Raw genomic sequence first — 22,984 nt, 5'->3', positions numbered from 1 at the left:
GCACGTACGAGGCTGATCGGCGGCGATAGCTCGAGCTTGCAGTCTGTAGTCTGGATCCAGCAGCCGGAGGAGGACGCACGGCAGGGCACCCGTCCGCAGCTGGTGTGAGCCATAGTGCGCGCCACCCGGTGGGAGAGGACGGTGGCGTCCATCGCCTCCTGGCTCCTGGCGCCGGCGGCTTGTAACGACACGCGTTGAAGCACGATTGCCATCCGCGACTCGATCTGGGCCGGAAACACACGAGTTTTTTGGGCTGACAAGTTGCCCATCTCGTCCTTCTGCAATGCGCGCCAGATGGACAGGTTTATGCGGCCCAGGTTAAATTTTAGCACTCTTCAAGCCCATAATTCCTTTATTAGTTAAAACGGGATTCCTCTCGGAAAAATATTAAAGTCCAGATGTGTTTGGATCCGAATGTATTTTATTCAAAAACAGATTGTGCTCTCTCCTCAGAGATATCTTTGCAACGAAAACAGGAGGAGATGGCTTTCCACGCTCAGATTCATGTTTGGTGTGAAGAACACGAATCCAGTACGAAACCATTAAACTTGAGCCACACGGCCAATTTTTGCCCAAGAACTGCAAAACAAACGACAAGCAAGAAGGAAATTCATCCAGACGAAGGAAAAACAAGACGCGTTAATCACTCAAGATAAGATGCTACTAGCATCGAATGGTCATGCAATTGCAGGGTGCTCATGCAAACAACACATGGAGATTAACACCATCAAATCACTCACAATTCCTTCTTCCTGAATCCCAAGAACAGCTCTCCTTTCTGATTCCTAAACCATTTGGCTCTAAAAAAGATACTAACCTGGATGCAACACTAGCTAGCAGGCTAAAAGAGAATGCTAAAATATTAGAGATGAACAGTAATCATTGGTTGGGCATGGACGTTGCACTGCGCGCTCGCCGGAGAGAGCTCCTAGATGGACAGGTCCGGCCACCCCATGCTCCAGATCAAGCCCTCCGGCAACGCCTGGGACACTGGCTGCTGCTGCTGTGGTGGCGGTGGCAGAGCAGGAGGCACCGCGTGCGCGAGCCCGCCAACGAGGAACCCGGCGGAGAAGTGGCCGACCGGCGCGGGCGCGGGCGCGAGCAGCGCGCTGAAGCTGCCGCCGAGGTCGAGCAGCCGTCGGTCCGGGTCCACTGCCGCCAGCGGCGATGCCAGGGCCGGCGCGAAGGACAGCTCGTAGGGCCGCTGCGTGGCGTAGGGCGCCGACGCCGAGAGGGGCGTTGGCGACGCCTGCGCGGCCTGGGCGCCTCGCTTGCGGCGGCCGCCGGGGGTGGCTTTTCGCGTGCCGCCGCCGACGGGGACGTTGCGGAGCGCGCCCCCGCGCGTCCAGTAGCGGCGGCACCCCTTGCAGAAGTGCCGCGGCTGCGCCTGGTTGTAGTTGTTGTAGTAGCAGAACTTGGTGTCGGTGGACTCGCACCGCGGGCACGGCAGCCCCGCCAGCTCCGGCCTCCCTCCTCCCGCTCCTCCACCGCCGCCGGCCGCCGCCCTCCCCTCCACCACCTGACCCGCCTCCATGGGCGCCGCGACACGAACCATAGCTCCCCTCGCCTTCTGGCTCCAAGAAACCTAACACTTAACTGTACTAACAAACTACGCTACCTCTTTCGGTCTTTCCTGATGCAAGTGCGAGAACTGCCTCGCGACAAGCAGGTCCGAGGCAATTTGTAGCGGAGGATAGGGGAGGAAGAAGACAACGCCAGGAGGGAGCGGTTGCTAGCCTAGCAGTAGGTGGCGGTCTTTGAGCTCGCAGAGGGCAGAGGGCCACAGTTGGCAGAGGCGAGCAGGTGTCAGGTGGAAGAGGACTGAGTTTGAACAGGGGGGTTGAGTTGAGACTTCTATTCCGGGCAAGCGGACAAGCGCGGCGGCAAAGGACGCAGCTTTGTGTCCGGATGTGTTACTTGCCGGTGGCCACCACTGGCCAGTGGCCGCATCAGTACAGTGCTGTGGCGGTATCGCCTTGAAATCTCCAGTCAAAGCGAGGAGCTCTGCGGTGGCATCTGCACAGCGATTCGGTTGCTGGGCTCCTGCAGAATGTCGCACAGCATGAGCATGCTTCAGAGGGTACCACTGCTATTTGATTCCCCTCTCTCTCTCTCTCTACTTCTCTGTGGGTTGGTTTTGGCCTCTAGGATGCCGGCAGCTCAGCTCATATATAGGACAAAGGTTAGGGTTCTTTCGCGGCATCTGCGACGGACAGTGCAAGTTTGCAACCGATGTGATTCGCGCACATCGAACTGCTTCACTGAACGGTGCGGTGCAATCGCACGTCGTGTGGAGCGCAAGTGCGACTGCACGGTGCCTGTTCTTGAACGGAGTGAACTTTCTCTGCAAGTGCATGCATGGAGCAAGCAACAAGTCTAGCAAGCTAGACGGCATGGCTAATGTGTCCATGGCTCTGTACGAGTTTCGGCTTAGGCAGCGCACAAACTCTGCAAGGTTACGTACGCAGCCTAGCTAGAGTAATTCCCATGCCACCCAGTTGGGCAGCTGCAGGACCGAGCTGAAGAGGTGTCTGCTACGAGTGGTGTGTTGTTTTCTTGAGTTGCGAGAAGGTAACTCAGTGGAGATACGATAATGCTCGCTTGCGCAGCATGTCATTTCACTCGCGGCAGTTGGTCTCGAGTGGATGCCCGATCACCTCAGGGCCGGTAGGAAAGGGTGCCCGGTCTGCATCAAGTCAGGTCCGGTCAGTCAATTCACACGTGTCTTATCTTGTGCTGCGACTAGTTTGGCAGCCCATCCTAGGCTTAAAGCTGAAGGAATCGAGTCGAGGTAGAATCGACTTTTACTACGGAGTGCGACTTTACCATCCATTAGACCATTAGTCTCAAAAGTTATTGGTGAAAATAAGTTCCTTTCATAACAGCCGGTCATGCCACGTACACCTACGTGCTAGTATGTGAGATAACGCACATTTGCTACGCTGCAAGCGACTAAAAATCCGACTCCTTACGGTCCTTGCCGCTCCACTAGCCGCCGTCGAGCTTCGGGCTCGGGTTTTAGAATTAAATTCTATAAGATTTATTTTTACAAAAAATTATCTTCTCTGTGATGATATGTGTTTATTTTCTCTTCTCTTCGATTTAGCTACTAGATCATAAGATATGTGATATAGATAAAATCTCACGAGAGTTTTTTTATAAGATCTTAAAAATTTTGTTTTCTAAATTATAAAGATGCTGAAGAACATATCGGTACAGCAGTGGTGAAAAATGGGAAGGCAACGGACAAGATACCAGGTTAGCGTTGCAGAGTGGCTGCCGGGAGGCCTCTGGAGACTGGAAGATAGACGTTCAAATCGTGGGTTCGTCATCTGATTTTGTGTATTGTCAGTACTCAGTAGCTTGTAATGTAGATTCTCCCGAGATAATTGCACTAGCGTGCTAGCAGATGCATGTATAACGTACGTTGGCATCACCAACAGGATGATGCGATTTGCATGGATTAGATTTCGGTAGCCGGCCGGCTCCATAAAGTAGCGATGAAGAGGTTGTTCATTTGGCGCTGTTGTTTTCTCGAGCTACGAAAACTGTCTTTCATGACATGTGTCACCCTATGTTCGTACCGATTGAACCACGCTATTGCTATTGTAGCATGACATAATCGATCACCGATTCGCCGGAGCAAGTTCTTTCAGAATTCAGATCGCCATGTTCTACGCGCACTCATGGATCATTATCATTGCTCTCACATCTTCACCTCACAGTAATCGCAACATAGCATGGCTACAGAGATTCAAATACTCCTAGCTCCTAAACTGCAGTAGTAGTAGTGCACGAAACGCACACCATACCACCAACTCTGACTCGCTACAGTGGAGCGATGCCATGGCCTCGCAGAAGGTATCAACGAGCAGATAGATGCCCATACCTGGTGGCTGCGCTGGTAGTACTAGCTAGCAGCGATAGGCGCAGGATGGTAGGCGCCGCACGGCTGTCAGAACGGCCAGCCCAAGCACCACTGTGCATGCCATGGCGGTGGCAGACTGGCAGGTGGACACAGGTAGGCTTTGGAGCGCTGCTGCCAAGCTTGTTTGTCTCCATGCGCTGCATGCCCGTCCAGTCCACCGCTGCTGTGCCACCGGCGGAGGAGGCCAAGCCCCTGCCCCTGCCCCAGCGGCCGGCCGGCCAGTGTGCAGGCTGCACCTGCAGTTTTGCAGCAGCACGCAAGGAGTTGGTGAAGGTACGCAGGCTGGAAGGCGACCGCTGATCGGTTAACTGGAACTTGGTAGTGGAAGTTACACTCAGCGCTTGACCAGGTTCAGTTTCGTTTTGAACCCATCAATCGATCTGGATCGTCTGATACTACTCCGAAACACAATCCCTGTGGGCCATCTAATTGCCTCTCTATGTTCTTAATACGAGGTAATAGAAACAGGAAACAGGAAAAGGGTAGCAAAACTGAAATGCAACTCGTGAGAAACAAAGGAATTGATCGTACAGGAAACCATAAGATGAGACACAGGAAATCAGCCGGTATCTTGATTAGTTAGGATTATTTGGGTCAGTGACTCATTTTTAATGGCTGTTTGAGTTGTGGCGGAGTGTTAACTAATCTAACAACTAAGGATATATTTAGCTCATACCTAACTTTGTCATAACTAATTTCAATTAAATATGGCATGTTATAAAAAAGTACGTGTTGGAGGGTTAACTCCTGTCGCAGGGATCCTGAGGGACTCTTTTTTAGAGATTCGCCCGAGGGATGATTCTAAATATGTTTGTTGGAGAAATAAATGAATGTAAATGAGACGACAGGTGGGATGGAATGATCTAATGCAGAAAAGAGTAAATGCACTAGGAGAATTTTTTAGACAGGTTCGGACCGTACTGCGCGTAACAACCTACTCCTGTATGGATGCTATAAATGCCCTAAGAATATCTCTCAGGAATGTGCTGGTTACAAGAATATCTGTATATCCTAGAGCATCGGGCTCCTTGTTCTTTGGTTTCTATGCTCGTACGGAGGTGTTCTTCGATATCTGAGCAGTTGCCTGAGAGTTCGAGCGCCCTCTGTTGGTTCTGTGTGTGCCTTGTCTGAGCTTGATTCACTGTAGACTATACATACCCGTCGGCTCCCTTAAATACTCGCCGGCGGTGGTGTGCCCCGAAAGGGAGGGTACGAGTTTGAAAGTGCCTAGAGGGGGGATGAATAGGCTTTTCTGAAATTTAAAACTAAAAACAGCGGATTAAACTGCCGAATATTCCGGTGAAGTCCGGATACTCCGGTGTGGTCCGGAGTATCCGGCCTGACAGGAAATTTCAGAATAACTTTGAACTAAAGGCTACAGCTGGATTCTAAGAAGTGCACTAGGTCAGGTAGATATTACTAAGCTAGAATAACAGTTAGAAACTAGCAGGATTGATACTATAGCAAATTAAATGACAAACTACCAAATGCACACGATCAAGTAAGTTTAACAAGTAAGAACACAAGAATATATCCCGGAGTTCGGCCACCTCACAAAGAAGTGCCTACGTCTCCGTTGAGGAGCTCACAAAGAGCCGGGTCTTCTCCAACCCTATCCTCTTCTAGCGACCACAAAGATCAAGCTAGAAATTCTTACTCAATATGAAGATGCTTACAAACTTCCCGAGGCACACCACAAGTTTTGGGTGCTCTTCGGGCGACTCCTTTCCTTCTAAAAACCCAAAGCTTCAAAGGAGATGATCGCAGTAAATGCTCGATGAAGAAATCAATGCTCAAGTGGCTTGAACCCTCTCCAAACACACACTCTCAAATTTGTGCAAGTTTTGCTCTAGAGATGATTGGAGAGGCTTTGAATGCTCTTTAAGTGCTCAAGAGTTCTCAAGGAAACCAGCCACAGCAAAGCCTAAATGATATGGAGAGAGGAGGCATTTATAGCCCTCTCTCACAGACTAGCCGTTACTGTTTTTGTCAGAGCTTACCGGAGTATCCGGTGAACACCGGAGTCTCCGGTCCTAATTCCAAAAACGGCGTCAGAACGGTCACGAACGTGTCAGAACTAGCCGTTACAGTTCTGTTTCATTATCGGAGTCTCCGGTGAACACCGGAGTCTCCGGTCCTGACAGATTTTCCAAAACAGACTAAGTCCGGAGACTAGCCGGATCCTCCGGCATCTCCAGGTACCGGAGTATCCGGTGAACACCGGAGACTCCGGTCTTTACTATTTTTTATCAAAAAGATTAAAGGCTAACCGAGAGCCTTCTGCCGGAGTCTAGCTTGGAGACTACGGCTGAACGCTGAGTACCGGAGTATCCGGTGAACACCGGAGACTCCGGACTCAGAAGATCTTCAGAAAGAGTTTCGTGTCCGTGAGTGAATGTGTCTCTCAATTGGGTGATTCTAAAGGATCTCTTGAGCATTGAGACACTAATCAAGCAAATGAATTCATCCATCTAAAGAAAAATCTATCCTAGACTCAATTTCAAAAGAAAAAGAATTTAAGCCCTATCTTATATCCTTCGTTGATTCTTCAATTGTTTCGACGGGCGTCAAACGTCATTTACCTTCACAACTAATGCTCATACCTGTTCAATACTCACTAAGCATGTTAGTTCTTTAATCGTTTTGTCATCAATAAGCCAAAACCCACTTAGGGGGCCTAGATGCACTTTCAATCTCCCCCTTTTTGGTGATTGATGACAACCCGATTAAAGGATTCACAAGGATATATGAAAAATGTTTTGAATTCTAGAAGATATGGTAAGCTCCCCCTAAATGTGTGCATTGTTTTAGGAATTTGAACACAAGAGCTCCCCCTATATCCTAGAATCCGTGGGATGCAAAAGTTTATGAAAAGACATAGAGCACACAAAACTAATGAAAGTACAACAAACATCATACTAACATAAAGGTCTTATGAATTTAAATAACACAAGGTTCATCATAAACAAGAATCCAATTGTCCAACGGCGAAAGAGATTTAAAGGAGACCAAAACTAAGGAAACTAAGATAAAGGATGACTATCTCTCCCCCTTTGGCATCAAGCACCAAAAAGAGAGAGCCTACTCGCTGCTACCATCTTCCTCATCTTCTTCTTCCTCGTTTTCACTTCCTTCGTTGCCGTCAGAGGAATCGTCTTGAGCTTGTTGTTGAGAACTCTCGGCTGCTGCTTGAGCTTCATCATACCATGCCCAAGGGTTCTCAACCTCAAAAGGTGCACTCTCCGCTTCATCTGACTCAATAGGAGAGCAAGGAGGTTGGAGATTCATTGATGTGTACATTTGTTTCTGACGATTCTTCATTTTCTTTAAGCGAGCACCTTGATCCTTGATTTGAGTGGCATTGTGAGTGCAAATCTTGAAAATTGCTTTGAGAGCACTCTTGATGAAAGAAGACCCTCGAGGTGGAGCACGTCTCGAGGCAAACGGTCTTGAGCTAGGAGGAGCACGAGGAGGTGATGGAGATGGAGAGGGAGCTCGAATGTTCAAAAGCCTCATTCTGTATGGTTCATGCTTAATCTCCTTTACAAAAGTCTTCTTGGATATCCTTTCAATGATAAACATGATATAAGGGGCATATCCACAACTTTTTATGGGCGACTTGGATGTAAAAACAATTTCCTCCCAAAGAAAGTGAGCCACGCTGAAAGGAGCATGATCGTTTGACATAGCTGCAAGGAGATTTCTGGAGATACTTTGAACTGTTGTTGCATCTCCACTCTTGGGCGCCAAGGTGAGCCGGAATAGGGAGTTCAAACATCGATAGAAAGGCCTCATCCCTGTGAGTTTTCCGAACTCAACTCGTCCATGATTTAGATACATGAACCCAGTTTCTTCCAATGTCAGTTGATTCTCATTGTGAATTTGATCCTTGGAAGTATCTCTGGCATCTAGATGGAAGTAGTGAGCGAAGCCTCTGAAACTGATCCTGTATTTGACTCCCTCTGTCATCCAGTGCATAATGGGATTTTCACATCCCTCAAACCACACTGTGGCATAGAATTGTGCGATAACCTCCTCGCACCAATCATACCTGAAAGCCATAATATTTTTTACCCTTTTGCTCTCACAGGCTGCAATCACTTCAGTGAACACCGGGTCATTCTTCTTGGCCATATAATCCCAATCAATCCATTGCATGGGAGTAATAGGCTTCTTCTTGGCCAAAATTACTGTCTCATAGAAGTCTGCCTGAAAGTCATTCCAGAATCGATAATCGGCAACATTCTTCTCAAAATCATATGGGTTGTTTAACCTTTCACTAACAACCCTTGATACATTCTTCATGTAGTTTACTGTCCTTTTTGGAGCATCAAAAACGGAAGCAGTTCTCCGGGGTCTGTGAAGCTTTAAGGGTCCAATGACTTCATCATCTTGTTCTTCTTCATTATCCTCGGATTCAGATGAGTTATCTTGTGCAACACCTTTGCCTCTTTCTTCAGTAGAGGGCATTCTTCCTCGACCTCTTCCTGCAGTTACTTTGGCTGGCCCCTTTCCCCTTGCAGACTCTCGGCCTCGCATAGCTTGAGATTTGGTTCGGCAGATGGTCACAAGGTCCCTGTCACCACTTCCAGCAACTCTGCCTTCCTCGATGTGAATACCACCACTTGCGGCTATTTTGCGGACTCTTTCACCACTAGCATGGCGATGCTATCACGAAGCGCGCCGGATAGCGCGGGATGGGACCCGTGCATTAAAAGTCCCCATGCTCTTCTGCCAGAATATGGCAGGAACAAACACCGAGCGTGATGGGAGCAGTTGGAGGTGAGAAGCCACGCTCGCTCTTAAATGCGGCATCGGACCTTTCACTGGCTGACACCTCATCGCTAGACCCCTATGGGGGCCACTAACAGGGGGCTTCCTGGGTCGTCGAGGAACCGAGTGCTTAGGGGTCACTGTTCACCTCCCCGATCACTCTCTCCCGAGATCGCTCTCTCTTGATCCTCGGGGAACCGAGTGCTCGGGGGCCATTGTTCATGGCCCGAGCACTCTCTCCCGGTCTTGACTGTACGGATCCTCGAGGAACCGAGTGCTCGGGGGCCGCTGCTCACAGCCCCGAGCACTCTCTGCCAGAACTATCTTCCTTAGGTCCTCGGGGTACTCGGGTGTTCGGGGGGCCACTGCTCGCAGCCCCGGGCACATCCCTTCCGGTACTCGGTTCTCCTGGTCGTCGGGAGACTTGGGTTCTCGGGGATCACTGTTTATCTCCCCGAGCATTCCCTTCCCGGTCACTTAGTCTTCGCAGATTATCGGGAAACCCGGGTACTCGGGGACCACTGACTGTGGCTCCGAGCGCCCTCTTTCGAAACTTAGTCTTTTTTACCTCGCGGAGATTATCCCCGCGGGAGAGCGTCACGTGGCAGATTGCTGGCCTGACCTCGGGATTCGGGGACCTCTGGTTCCTGATTCACCGATAGTACGGTAAATAAATTCTTAGCTATAAATATAATAAAATTAATTAAAAAATTAAGTGTATAACTTGTAGACAAAAAGAATAATAAAATATAACTTTAAACTAAATAATTATTTAAAATATATGACATAACTAAATTAGGACATGATAAATTTAGACACAAACCAAATATGACATAAAAACTAGAAACCCATTGCGAAGAGAGCAGCCTGCATCGGACACGTGCCGTGAGCTACAGCGAGCCAAGTCCTAACCTGGACCGGGCGTCACGTCAGTGCAGAAAACGTCTCAAAAATTCGGCACTTCCACCGTTCCGCGGCAAGCGCTGAGCAAGCAATTCGTCGGATCCTCCGGAACTCCACCCCCGACCGGCACGACGCCGGCATAGTGAGCGAACCAACCGACTAACCGAGCGGGCGCGCACGTTTGCCAATGCCATGCGTAGCCGAGCCGACTACACAACATGCCCAACAGCGGCCGACTGAGCGATGGGCGTGGATGCGGATATGGACGGATGGACAGACGTGCGACGTCCCATCCTGTCCCCTCCCTCGGTCCTCGCCGTTCGTGTCGCATCTCATCTCTGGCTGCTTCTCGGGGGTGGGGTCAGGTGTGGTAGCACAGTAGACCAGGCTCTCGAGTTTATCTCGGCATAACATCTTTCTATACTCCCCACTCGTATTATAGAAATATTATCTAAACTTCAGATAATGTATTCATTTTTGTCGTTCGTTCTCGTGCTTCAGCCACCTCATCTGTTACCGACTATATAAAACTTATTTTTACTAATAAAAATCAATGAAGAAATATAAAAAAATATTGAATAATCTCTTACTTTCAGACCCGCTTTGAAATGCAGAATAGGAAAAAAATAGATTTGAAATTGCCTGACACATGTACTCTTATAGTAATTCAGAATGCGAATTTTTTTCCTAATAGAACGTTTGGATAGAGCGTAGACAAAACATATAAATTTGAGAAGAGAGATTGACAAAAGGGAACTTTTCAAAAGGTTAAACATTTTGCTAGAATTTATCTAAAATTCCTATGAAATAAGCTATTCTCTGTTCCAAAGAGCTTCATAGGAAAATTTCTTATAGGATTCAAATTCTTCAAAATTTCTCTATTTTTTATATGTTTCAAAAGGGGTCTTAGATCGTATCTGAAATCAAACTACAATATTATTTTCGATGTATTCATTCAATGATGCTTTCATAATATATTTATATCTCTATACCTCTAGTTTATATTAATATTATCATATTTAATTTTTATATTTTCGCTACAATCGCACGCTCTTACATTTAACTAAGCACTACTAGAGTACTATACTTTTCAGATTTGTTCTTAGTTGTACAGCAGGAGTAGGGAGAGCAGGAACTGCTGGCTACGGGCACCATTTGTTGCTAATAATCAGGGACTGTTGTAGACTCAGCAAGGTAGCACCTAGCCATTTTTGTATTTATATATTTTTTCTTTAATATTTCCATAATTACACATCTGTTTGAAAAAATTGAAAAAATATGCTATCAACCCGATAAAAAAATACAAAAAATACGATCAGATAATATGTCACCTGTGAACGGGTGAGATTTGCTCTAGCATCTTAATCGGCGATATCTGGTTCTACGTGTTCATGGTTGCTATGTAGGAATATGTTCATTTAATTCTCAATTTTATTTAGAGTATAAAAGTAATCTAAAAATTCATAGGCATTTTTATGAGTTAACAAGAACTTACTAGCAACCTATTTTAATCAATTTGATAAAAAAGCTAAACCAATATTTAATTAAAATTCTCTAAAACCCCTACTTTTATAACTTTTTAGCAATTTTTAATGACTCAAATAAATTTTTAAAAATGAGAGAAAATTTACTAATATTCTTCTCATGTGATATACTAATTTATAAAAAAATTTAACCTAAACTACCGTGTGTGCATTTGTCGAGTAGATCAGATCTCTCCAAATGATCAATGAATCATTAAAAAAGATGGGAAACTTTGGGCATACTGGTGAGGTTACTCATGTCAACTGGTTTCATGATAATATGGTAAAAAGTAGTCTAGTGTCCAAAGTGCATATAAAAGCAAATTAAGAATGAGAATGATTTGGGTCATCCATTTGACTTGACATGGTTTATTAGGAGTAAACTACATAGAATCAAATTCTGTATCGTCTTGTCTAAAATGCACAACTTCATCCAAATGATGCACAATAAATGGGTAAGTTCACTAAAAGATCATCGTAAATTTGTTTGAATTTAAATTAAATTATAAAGAGAATATCACATGAAATGATAAAAATACATATAAATGGAGCATTATAAATGAACTCGGTTTTTCACCAAATAACCTAGGATTAGAAATATTATTATAAATTAGTTCATCACATGAGAAGAATATTAGTGATTTTTCTCTAAGTTTTGGGAATTTATTTGAGGAATTAAAAGTTACTAGAAGTTAAAAAAGTATGCTTCTTTAGAAAATTTTAATTAGATATTGGCTTAGGATTTTTGGATTAAACTAATTAAAATGAGTTGCTACTAGTAAGCTCTAGTTTACTCGTAAAAACATCCATGAATTTTTAGATCACTTTTGTACTCTAGATAAAATGAGGATTAAATAAAAAATATGCACACACAAGCACGAACACTACTTACAGAACAAGCACGAACACGTACTAAGGAGATATGTCCAGTTCAGAGAGCGAGAGCAATTAAAACGGGTGACATGTGACTGATTGTATTTTTCATATTTTTAGCCGTCTGAGCGGCGGAGCCTATAAGGTCTTGTCTATTTATTGTACGAGACCTTGCTCAAATGGGAGTATAATTTTGTAAATATTAAAGAAAAAAAAATATAAATAAAAAATTCAGCACCTAGCACTGTTAGCCTGGTGGGTTTTGTCTGTCTGGGCCTGGTCACTTTATTTGATCGTAGGACGGTATGAGGCCATCATCAGTAGACGGGCCAAAGCCCAAAGGTCTCTATGTACTATCTGGGCACTGGACGAACTGGGGAACCCAACGTTGTGCATGTCAATTGTGGAGTGCCTAACATTCCACTATTTCCCGTAAAAACACGCGTGATTAGTATCCAATTGTGGAGGACATTTTTTTTAAGATAAGGTAATGTTTTATTATTTTGATCTATATATAAGGCACTCACACAACCATTTATTATTACAACGTTATAGTCGTGGGCTGCAAAGCCAACAAATGACAAGAATTAAAGTTAATCCAAACATAAATATGATCAAAAGCCAACTTCAAGGTCCGAGCCTCATAGTAGAAATTCACCCATGTTTAACGAAAATCTCTATTATCATAGTCTCCTGAATACGACATGCCTATTTTATTTTATGTTGCCTCCTCCTTTTACAATTGGGACCACTGTCGAATCCAATGTATTCCTTTAAATATTACTTGCATCTAAGTATTTAGTTTTAATTTGTCAAAAACAAATAATACAACATAAAACACTTGTCCCAACCAAAATCTAGGTTTTCAACTTTCGGTCCATATTGCATAACCAATCACCAATAATATGCAAAACACTTTTGAGGTAAAATATCAAAAGCAATCTGCACTGCTCTCCAAATGAACTTTACAAACTGGTAATCAGAAAACAAATGCTGGATAGTCTCCTTGCTATTAAAAAACAATATTGGACACTACCATACTAGTTTCGATTAAGTAGGTTATCTTTTGTGAGAATAACCCTTATAATTAAATATCAAAGGAAAACTTGATTTTTAATGAGATTTTTAACTTCCACAAAAAATAGTAACCACTATTAAAACCCTGATTCATCAAATTATTATGCATAGACTGTACCATAAAAGTTTCGGTAGCCTGCAAGGACCATTTAAACACATTCTCATGGTTATGAATTCGCACAAAAGCCAACTTTGCCACCAAAACATTCCAATCATATAAATTACACCCTATTAGAGGCCTACGAAAAGATACATTAAAGGGATCTGACTTTAACACATCTGTAACCTTAACATTTCTCTCTCTATCCCATATAGATGGGGGTAAAGATCTCGAAAAGTTGATCTTCCAAGACAGATATCTTCCCAGAATCTATCGGGTGCCATTATTAAGTTGAAAATATCCCAAACTCCTCAACAATTGTCACCACGTCTCATCTTCATTTAAAAGCTTGAAAAGCCGTTTACTAAGTAAACATTTATTATGGACATCAAGATTTTTTTTATGACTAAGCCACTATGGTCTTTAGGTCTACATAAGATTCTCTATTTCACCAGGCGGTATTTTTTCTTGTGCTCAAAAGAATCTTGATCTATAATAATCCAACTTCTTAAGAATTCCCCAAGAAATCTCAAAAAAGGACAACATGTATATCACAGTGTTACCTAATTTGAGTTAATCAGAACTAAGCGTCCCCCAACAGTCAAAAGTTTACCTTTCTAGCTACTCAATTGCTTATGTAATCTATCATCTACATCAATCTTTATTACTTATCTTCCTATTATGCACAAGGATGTCAAGATATCTAAAGGGGTAGACCCATCTCACACTTGAACACTTGCGAATAATGCTTCTCAAACTCCTTAGCCTCCCCATAACAAAATAATTTATTTTTATGAAAATTAATTTTCAAGCCTGAAAATTACTCAAATACACAAAGCAGCAGCTTCATATTCATAGCTTGATCAATATCATGATCCATAAAAAAAAATCGTATCATCTGCATATTGTAATATGTATAATCTATCATCAATTAAGTGAGGCATTACTCACTGAATTTGACCCGCCTCTCTAGCTCTGCCAATCAGAACCGCCAACATATCTACTACTATATTAAAACGAATAGGTGATAGAGGGTCACCCACTTTGTTTGAAAATATCTTCCTATATCATTATTTACCTTGACTGCAACACTCCCCCCTCTTACAAACTATTCAATCCATGAACACCAAATAGGAGAGGACCCCTTCATTCATAAAGTTTGTTGTAGAAAAGGCTATTTGACTTTACCATATGCTTTCTCGAAATCTAGTTTAAGAATCACCCATTAAGCATCTTCATATGTATCTCATGAATTATTTCGTGAAGTATAGCTACCCCTTTCATAATGTTCCTTCCTGACATAAACACAATCTGATAAGGTCTAACTATCTTCTATGATACCCCAACAATTCTATTTGTAGCAACTTTAGTGAAGATTTTGAAGGAAACATTCAGAAGGCAAATTGGTCTGTATTGTTGAATTTTTGCCTCATCCTTAATTTTGGGGAGTAAAGTAATTATTCCAAAATTAAGTTGAAAAGATGAAGAGCACCCTTATGAAAATCATCAAATAAGGTCATCAAATCAGCCTTGATTACTTCTCGGAAAACTTGATAGAATTCCGTAGGGAACCCATCTAAACCTGGTGCTTTATTGTATTCCATTTGGCATATCACCTCTTTGACTTCTATTTCAAAAAAAACCTTCTACAAGCATATCATTCTCAATATCAGAGACATGAGGGATGTCCTCTCTATGAGCCTCAAGCATCGAAAACTGATTATTCACAGGTGGACAAAAAAGTCTCCGTAATAAGTAGTGATATGTTCTTTAATTTCATCCTTCCAGGTTAAGGTTCGACCATCATGTTCTATGTGTATGTGTTTTACGATGTTTGCCATTGGCAATTAACTGAAAAAACCTCGTGTTTCTATCACTCTCAAAGAGTTTTTTTTCATCTTAGAGCGTTGGAGCCATGCTATCTCTTTTTCTCTCAGTAGCTGTGCTAAAGTTGCTTTGAAACATCGCAACAAATCAGATTATTCCGAAGATAAAATAATTTTTTTCACCTTCCTTTCTAATTCATCTATCTTTTTAGAGAGCTCTTCCTTCGGTCTTTTATCTCTACCACGCATGTTCTTTGCCCACCCTCTCAGATATCGTCTAAGTCTTCGAATCTTATATTACCATCGTTCAATTGCATTAGCCCCCTTATACACTTGAGTCCGAAGAGTTTTTGAATATGAAGTTACTTAACCTTTGTGGCTGAATCCTTGCTAATTACCTATATGCATTCTTCTTGAAGTCGGGCTATTTATAAGTGCTCATTACGGATTAAGTCTTACGAGTACCTTCGTACTCACGCGCTTTGTTTGCTTTTCAGGAGAGTAAGATTTAATTTTTGGTTACTTTATGTCCGTCGATGTTGGCGACGGGTAGGAATAGTGTCATTCTATTCGTGTGTTATTAGTTTAGGGTTTTAGGTGATACCTAAGGGCAAACGACGCTACCTATCTTATATCGTCATGTAACTTATTCCACTACGTAACTAATCTAACAAATATTCAGATTATGTATTTTGTTGTAAAAATTAATCTACCTAAGGACTTGTAATTGAATTTAACTACTCTTTTATTATGTCTTGTGATGATATGTTTATTGTAAATGTGTGTGTTTCAATTCTAGAAGTAAACATATGTCGAGACTACTAAAATAGTATTTCGATTAATCATTGTGAATATGATTAAATAAATAATCGTTTTAATGATTAGTTTAAATATTATTTAGATGGTTACTCGTATCTAGTTGATTTAAACCTGCAAAAGAACCAAACTTCTTTAGCTTCGTCGAAGAATCAACTCGCGCCAGATGTGCCTCCTCTTCCACCATGTCCGCCACTGTGAAGCCAACTTTTAGAGCTGATTGGAGCACCTCAATTGTGGATGGCGTTGCGATATCCCCTCTGGACACATCTGCTCCTTCCTCATCCGATCCATCTCCATCTGCCAGGAACCAAAATTTGGAATTCGAACCTGGTCGACGGCGATCAAACAATGTGTTTGATCCACCATGAGAATGGTGACGGCAATCCGTTCCACTGCTAAGAAGCACTGGATCGCATACAGGCTGAGCCACCAGCGGCGTGACCTCCGGTGTCGGCGCCATCGTCAGCTTCGCCCTCTCATGTCATTGGTGTATCTGGTAAACGAACACGACTTAGACTTGGAACAAACATGTCACAACGTCTCACGAAAGTATGCGGAGGACGGTAAGCCCTTTAACGGGCCTCGCGTCTGAGAGTTAAGTAAGACGCATGATTTATATTGGTTAGGCCGTGAGCTGTTATGTTCAGTCGGCAAGCCCCTGAGTCTTCAGAAGTCAGAAAACTTTGTACGGTTGCATGTCCTTGTGAATGTGTATTGTATAGTATGAGAATGAGTGTTATCTTGGAAGGGTTACATGTGGATTTATAGGCCTTAAGGGAGGTCATGTACAAAGTTGATATCGCCCCTGGGTTGGTAAAGTTGATCGGGAGTTGACCAAAGGTAAAATGGTATAGTGCAACAATTACATGGTTAAAGTCATCTGCTAGCTACACTCATTCATGTTTGCTTGTTTATTGCAGGCTCACGACATGTGGGATTCAACACTTCCTAGCTGACTTCTTCCTAGTGTCCCTCAAACGCCTCGAAGGTTTGAATTCCTCAGGTCTCCAGATCCCCCCCCCCCCAAGGCCTGATCCTCTAGGTCTTTGGACCCCTTGGAGGTTTGGATACCCCAGGTCACCGGGGATTATCCCTTCAGGTTTCCAAGGTGACCTGTCTTGGTGCCCCTAAGCCCTTCGTGTACCCAAGCTTGAACCACATATGCTGGAGAGATATCTCCAACACTATCTATTCGCCTATGCTGATACATAGGTAACGAGTACGCTATGCTAGTGCAATAATAAAATTTCTATCACATTAATCTCAAAAATCATCCGTGTAAACTATTATAGATCGTTACTCTCAGACATGCAGTATAACGGAAAAAGAGTTGGAACAGGTTATGTGTCAGTATAGAGGAAGTATTTGATCTCAATCATCTCACGAACATAACTTTTCCTCCTCACATCCTTGTCATCGATTGGCACCATATTAAAAACCACAACGCATGATGCGCCCGTAGCTCCCTCGATACATACATAGTGAATTCATTCCTTATTGTTTATATTTTCTTCGTAGAGAATAAAATACTGTTAAGTTTTGTATTTTTTTTTCTTAGTAACATGGGAGAAGCATCACAGCCTTACCCGATGTCACCCCTCGAAGGTCAAGTCTACTCGGACTTGAGGCTGAGCTCTAGTCGTGGTCGTGGTCGTGCTCGAGTCCCAGGACAGCACGTCAGTAAAACTGGCATAAGTCTCTTATATGAATTCCGTTTTAGTCAATCTTGGACATTTTGGAAAGCTTACGACGAGCTCTTTCTAGTGGATATGCGCTTGACCAAATATTACTTATAATATAATTAGAGTCGAAGGAATAAGATATTACGCAATCGTTTTGGATCTAGTTGGGTCTTGTAATCGTGTCGGGGTCAGAGTCCAGGTTGTGCACGCATCTTTCGACGGCTGCACAACTCTAGGTCGACCTCCTCACGTCCTCCTATATATACACAGTAATTATTGTAGTTTAGGTTTGAGTTTAGCTTAGATTATTTTGTTTTAGACAGTTTTTCCATTTATCGGTTTGTTAAACCCCAACTCGAGCACTTCTTTGGTAATTAGCAATATTCAGATTGCATACCTGTTCTTGCTTATGTTCTTGATTCGCTTGCAGAAAAAACCTTCTTGACAAGGTCAACCGCGTCTTAACACGGTTGATAACCACAAAGTAGTGGTGTAGTGGTTGCGATGGTTCTCGATCTGTTCTGTTCGGAGCCTTTGGATCATCAACGTCGAAGCTCCACCAATAAACTTATCATATTACTTTTCGAAAGATCGAACAAACGCGCATCAACACATCTACGGTATTCACACGTCTAGTAGTAAAACGCCATGCATCAGTATGCTAGCACCACACATCCCACTAGTGATTCGTTGGGAGGTTAGGTGGAGGTAGCGGCTAGTGTTTCAAGATGGTGGATTGATAAGTTCACAATCTCACACCTCCATTTATATAGATTATGCTAATAGTCTTTTCACGTTAGAAAGGGGATCCATTACAACTCCAATCCCTCACGGATTGTTTTCCATGTATATTCAATCTAAATTAATAATTGAGAATGAGTCGTAGCTCGTTGGCAAAGTCGTCAGGTGAGCGACCGAGCCCACCCATGTTCGAAGCTTGGCTTCGGCGTGGGTGCTCACATGTGATTTTAACCCCCCGTTGCTCTTGGGCTAGGGCACGTACGTACATGCACGTTAAGTAGGATGTACATGCTTATATGTTGTAAATTTAGCCTGTATTTAGGATGCGCACTTGTGTGCGTGCGTGAGACGTGAATGTGATATACGTGAGAAGTGTACTCAGTTGTATCTAATAAAAAATCTAAATTAATAATTACCACTATTAGATATCACCAACATGATCAGCATTCATTGGTCTACACTCGTACTCCTAGCCTCCGTCGGATGTTCCCGCCATCCGGGCAGTCAGCCACTGTTCCATCTGCCTGCATCACTCGCCATCTGCATCTCCATCTCCATCACCATGATTTGAAGAGATCAACAAACAGGACCTGCAAGCTTGCGTGCTTCCGTCGCTTTCCCGGCACGGGAGGAACGGCGCGGGCTCCCGCTGGCACGGAGCTGAGCTGGGGGGACATCCGTCGACGGCTCGACCCGACTTGGCGAGAAGCTTCGTCGCCGGCCGCGCGCGGCATGCTGGCTAGCTACCGCGAGCTGTAGTGTAGCGTAGGATTGGTTAGGCAGGGACGGCACGACGCTAGCTGATGCGTTTCTTCCAGCTCGATCGGCAGCTAGCTCGCGAAAAAAACATTATTCTGTCTCGTTCCCCCCGCAACCACGCACGCCGAGCAAGCAGTGTGAGACAGTGAGAGCAGACACTTGACCTTGATGCGCGCATGCTCCGGTCTCGATCTCGATGGAGCTGGCACTCCGCGGTTGGTTCGTCGAGGAAGAAGATGGAGATCGGCCGCCTGTACGTCGCTACCTACTGGCTACCAAGGTCGCTTGCAAACGTTCAATTTGTTGAAAAGGAAGGTTACGATTTATGACTTACGAGGCGAAATATACGGTCTTTCAATTCTGCCAGAGAAAAAGCCAAAACAAAAGTTTGGAGGGTGACTTGGCATGGCCGACTACAGCGTTTGTTTCAAGTTCATCTTGCTGGAACTTTGGTTGTGTTGCTCAGGACAAAAGGGTAGGTGTTCCTTGTCAACTCTCCAAATTAATGGTCAGTCGCACTATAATTCGACTGCAAATTATGTCTGATCATGGTTTTCTTTCTTTCTTGCCAAGTTCCATTTTCTGATTGCACTCGAGTACAAGTTGCAAATCGTCTTCTTTTTGGTTGTTGCAGAAGATCTCTTTCGCTGAGCCAATCTATTCATGCATGACATATGAGTGTGACACGAGAGTACGCATATATTTTGCTTAAATTTATCTGCGACTTTACCAGCATCTAAACGATCTTTCATATCTTGTAAAATACGGAGATGATGAGATTATATATGACCGGAGAACTTGATCATGATTTGATTATGTACAGAGTTGGATCCAGGCTTCACTCGGGAACTCACCTAACAGATCGATGCCATATTTGATTTGATTCCATTTCTAAGGCAGGAGATGTTTATGCAGGACCAATTGGATTATTGATGTCTGATCTGGTCAAATCCACGTCTCACGATCCAAAAATCAACAGAAAAATATCTCCAAAAAAGCAGTTCTTTCCTTCAATTAAAAGATCTGCGACCATGTTGAAGATTACCTTGTTTTAAGACTCCATCACTGGGCTGAAAAATATGCATTATTTTTTTGTTTGGTCTTTTTTAAAGGAAGAAAGTATAACTTTTGATTTCTATACCAACAAGACATCAGGGATAAGAGAGGAGACAACAACTTGCGAACGGGCAATAGCCCGATGGCAAGCCGCATCGGAGCGGCAGCGCCTGCCGGGGTTCGAACCCCGGTGTCGCACGCCTCTTTAAAAATGGCCTCCAAGGAAGGCCCTGGGTAAAGGGGGCTCAGCAATTAAAAAAAAAGAGAGGAGTATAACTTTGCAAGAGCTTGTTGGTCCTCAATTGTTATTTCCCTGTCACATCACATTCATGTTCACCGAGTTTGGGCTTACCTAAAGCATAACATAATTGAGCCTATTTTCATGAAAATTATTATTCTCGTGTGCTAGAGCATTTGGATAGTTTAAAATGACTGGCTATTCAATTAGATGGATCCAACTATTATGAGATGCAAGACTAGATTTCTTCGTGAGTTAAGCTTAATAACTCATAGGATAAAACGAAATTTCCTAGGACAGCTTTCTCAATGGATAGACTCCAAATTGTAACTTCTTGGCTTCATTTTGCACCCCTCCCCTCTAATCTCTCTATATTGTACTGTTCCTCTTTTATAATAAATACATATAACCGGTAGGGACCTAATCCCTCCAGTTTTCCTAAAAAAAAATAGGACGTTAGAGATATATATAGTCATTTTATAAATATGATAAAAGATTAATGCAATTTTAAACAACAGCACGAACAAAAACTTACTGTTATACATATGTACATACATACATGTGTGTGGAGGGGGGGGGGGGGTTTGTAGTTGTTGGCGTAGACATTCCTAATTTGTAAGTTGTAACCTTTTCTGAGAATTTCGACTTGGTCAAAATTTGCCCTTTTGGCGCTGCCATAGCGGTGATGTTGACGTTGGTGATGTACGGAAGAGCGTTAAAGCCTTGTCATTCGCAGGTAAAACGCCTTCCAAGCAAGCAATTTGGAATTAAAAACGCATGCTCGCCCAAAACCGTTGAACAAGCTCCGTGGTTTTTCATTTCTTTCCGCAAAAGCTGATTGGCAAAACAACTCGTGTCGATTCCAGCGGCCCTGGTTTGCTGCAAATCTGGTGCTTACGCAACATGTCAAGTTGCACAAGTAAATTTGCAATTTTAAGCCCTTTGTTGCAAATTCATTAGAAATGAAGCAAGGCTTAATATATTGTCACTGAACTATGCTGTCTTTCAGAAGAATTGTTGAACTAGGCTCGTCGCAAAAATAAAACACATTGAACTAGCAGGTACAGATTCGTTTCAAATATGTAATAGGACACCGGGCATCTGAAAGAATAGCACACAGAACTAAAACTGCCAAAAAAAAAAAAACATACACACAGTTTTGCGAACCTGTAGAGCCGTACTAGTTTCAGTACTGCCAATTCCAGTTTAAGAAGGAACTTGTACGTTCCAAGCGGCACACTGAAACAATCAAACAAGTACAGATTATAGCGCTGGCGAAATACGCAGCAGCTTCCAATGATTCGACGCCCCAGCCACCCGGGCACGTACGTATCATAGTCCGTTCGTGGATCATGAGGTGCATAATCAATTAATGGTCACCGGTGAGCAGAGAGTATCATGGGGGCATTCTTAATTGGGAGATGGCTGGCATCTAGAAAAGGAAAAGCGATTCTCTATCAGTGTTCAGATTTGGGGGCAACCTAACCTCCGGGGACAGCTTGAGCTGGAGCTAGAAAAAGTCGTCCATGGTTAGAGCGTTGGTCGCTCTTGTTTAGTCGCTGGCCTTTGGAGGTCAAACACGTCCAGTTTTTTCTTAGTTGCAATCAGATGCAGCCAAGTCCATGATCTGCTGTCAACAGGTATCAAACACATTACTCCGTGAACATGCGCAGAAATGCACGATTGCGTACATTATCAGACAGCCAAGCTTTCATGATTCAGGTTAAACACGGAGTCGTAAAATTCAGCGTGGTAGCAGAGCCAGAGCCAAGATCTTCTTAAGCACATAAACTGACCATCAGAGAAAAGAACTTGCATAAAAAGTCCCTTGTTTAGGTCTCTTTTTATTTTTATTTTTAGATTGTAACTAGCGCATCAACTCGTACGACTGCATAGGCTTAATATTTAACTTACAGTTGAATTGTAGATATTTATGTTAATAATAGTTGTATGCTAAGATACATCAGCTATTTATATTTAAATATTAGAATGTAAAATATAAATGTAATTTGTGTTTATAATATTGGAATCATGTTTATTATTTGTGAATAGATCTAATTTATAATTTTCATTTTATATAGAAGTAGTTTTGAGGCTGAACTCTATGATTTGTTTTTTAATCTTCTACGTTGTTTCGTCTGATTGTTAATCTATGGTTACAGATAATCAATTCGACAGTTATATGTTTTGCTTTTTTACGAGAATTTCTAGGATTTTTTTAGATTAATGTGGAGCCCAAAAAAACCCTCTAGTTAGTAAATATAAGATGCTTCCTTCATACTTTAGTTTCTTTTTATTAATATATAACCCGGAACGATCCTACTATTTCATAAAAAAAAGTCCCGAACATGTTTGAGCTGTGAAGCTAAGCTAGCCTGTTGAGCTCTCCCTTGGCCGACATGCATGCTCCGGAACCGGCAAATATTCCCCTGGGGATTTCGCTGGCGCGAAACTACCAGTGCCGACGACGGCGTGCGCAGGGCCGTGAGCTCTGATCGCGTCGGGGATTAAAGAAAGGATTAGGAGATAAGGTGCCCATCTGTACGCACGATCCATCGCGGGCTGGGCTTGAGCTGCTCCTTCTGCTGCTGCATCTGCCAACTCCCTTCCATCAGCCTGCGAAAGGCGACAACTGAAGCTGCTTTTGCAGCCGGATTATGGCGGGGAAACAGCTGTATTCCGCCGT

General features: G+C 43.4%; 1 protein-coding gene across 1 annotated transcript; it reads right to left on the bottom strand.

The window, feature by feature from the left end:
• Window positions 1-621: 621 nt before the first annotated feature.
• Window positions 622-2,270, bottom strand: LOC133909835 (dof zinc finger protein 4-like). The gene has a single exon (XM_062352382.1). It carries the CDS (start codon window positions 1,553-1,555, stop codon window positions 929-931), a length of 627 nt encoding a protein of 208 aa, XP_062208366.1. The 5' UTR covers window positions 1,556-2,270; the 3' UTR covers window positions 622-928.
• Window positions 2,271-22,984: the final 20,714 nt, after the last annotated feature.

This window comes from Phragmites australis, chromosome 2, assembly GCF_958298935.1.
Source record: "Phragmites australis chromosome 2, lpPhrAust1.1, whole genome shotgun sequence".
NCBI classification, from domain to species: Eukaryota; Viridiplantae; Streptophyta; class Magnoliopsida; order Poales; family Poaceae; genus Phragmites; species Phragmites australis.
This window is presented reverse-complemented; position numbering and strand designations above follow the sequence as displayed.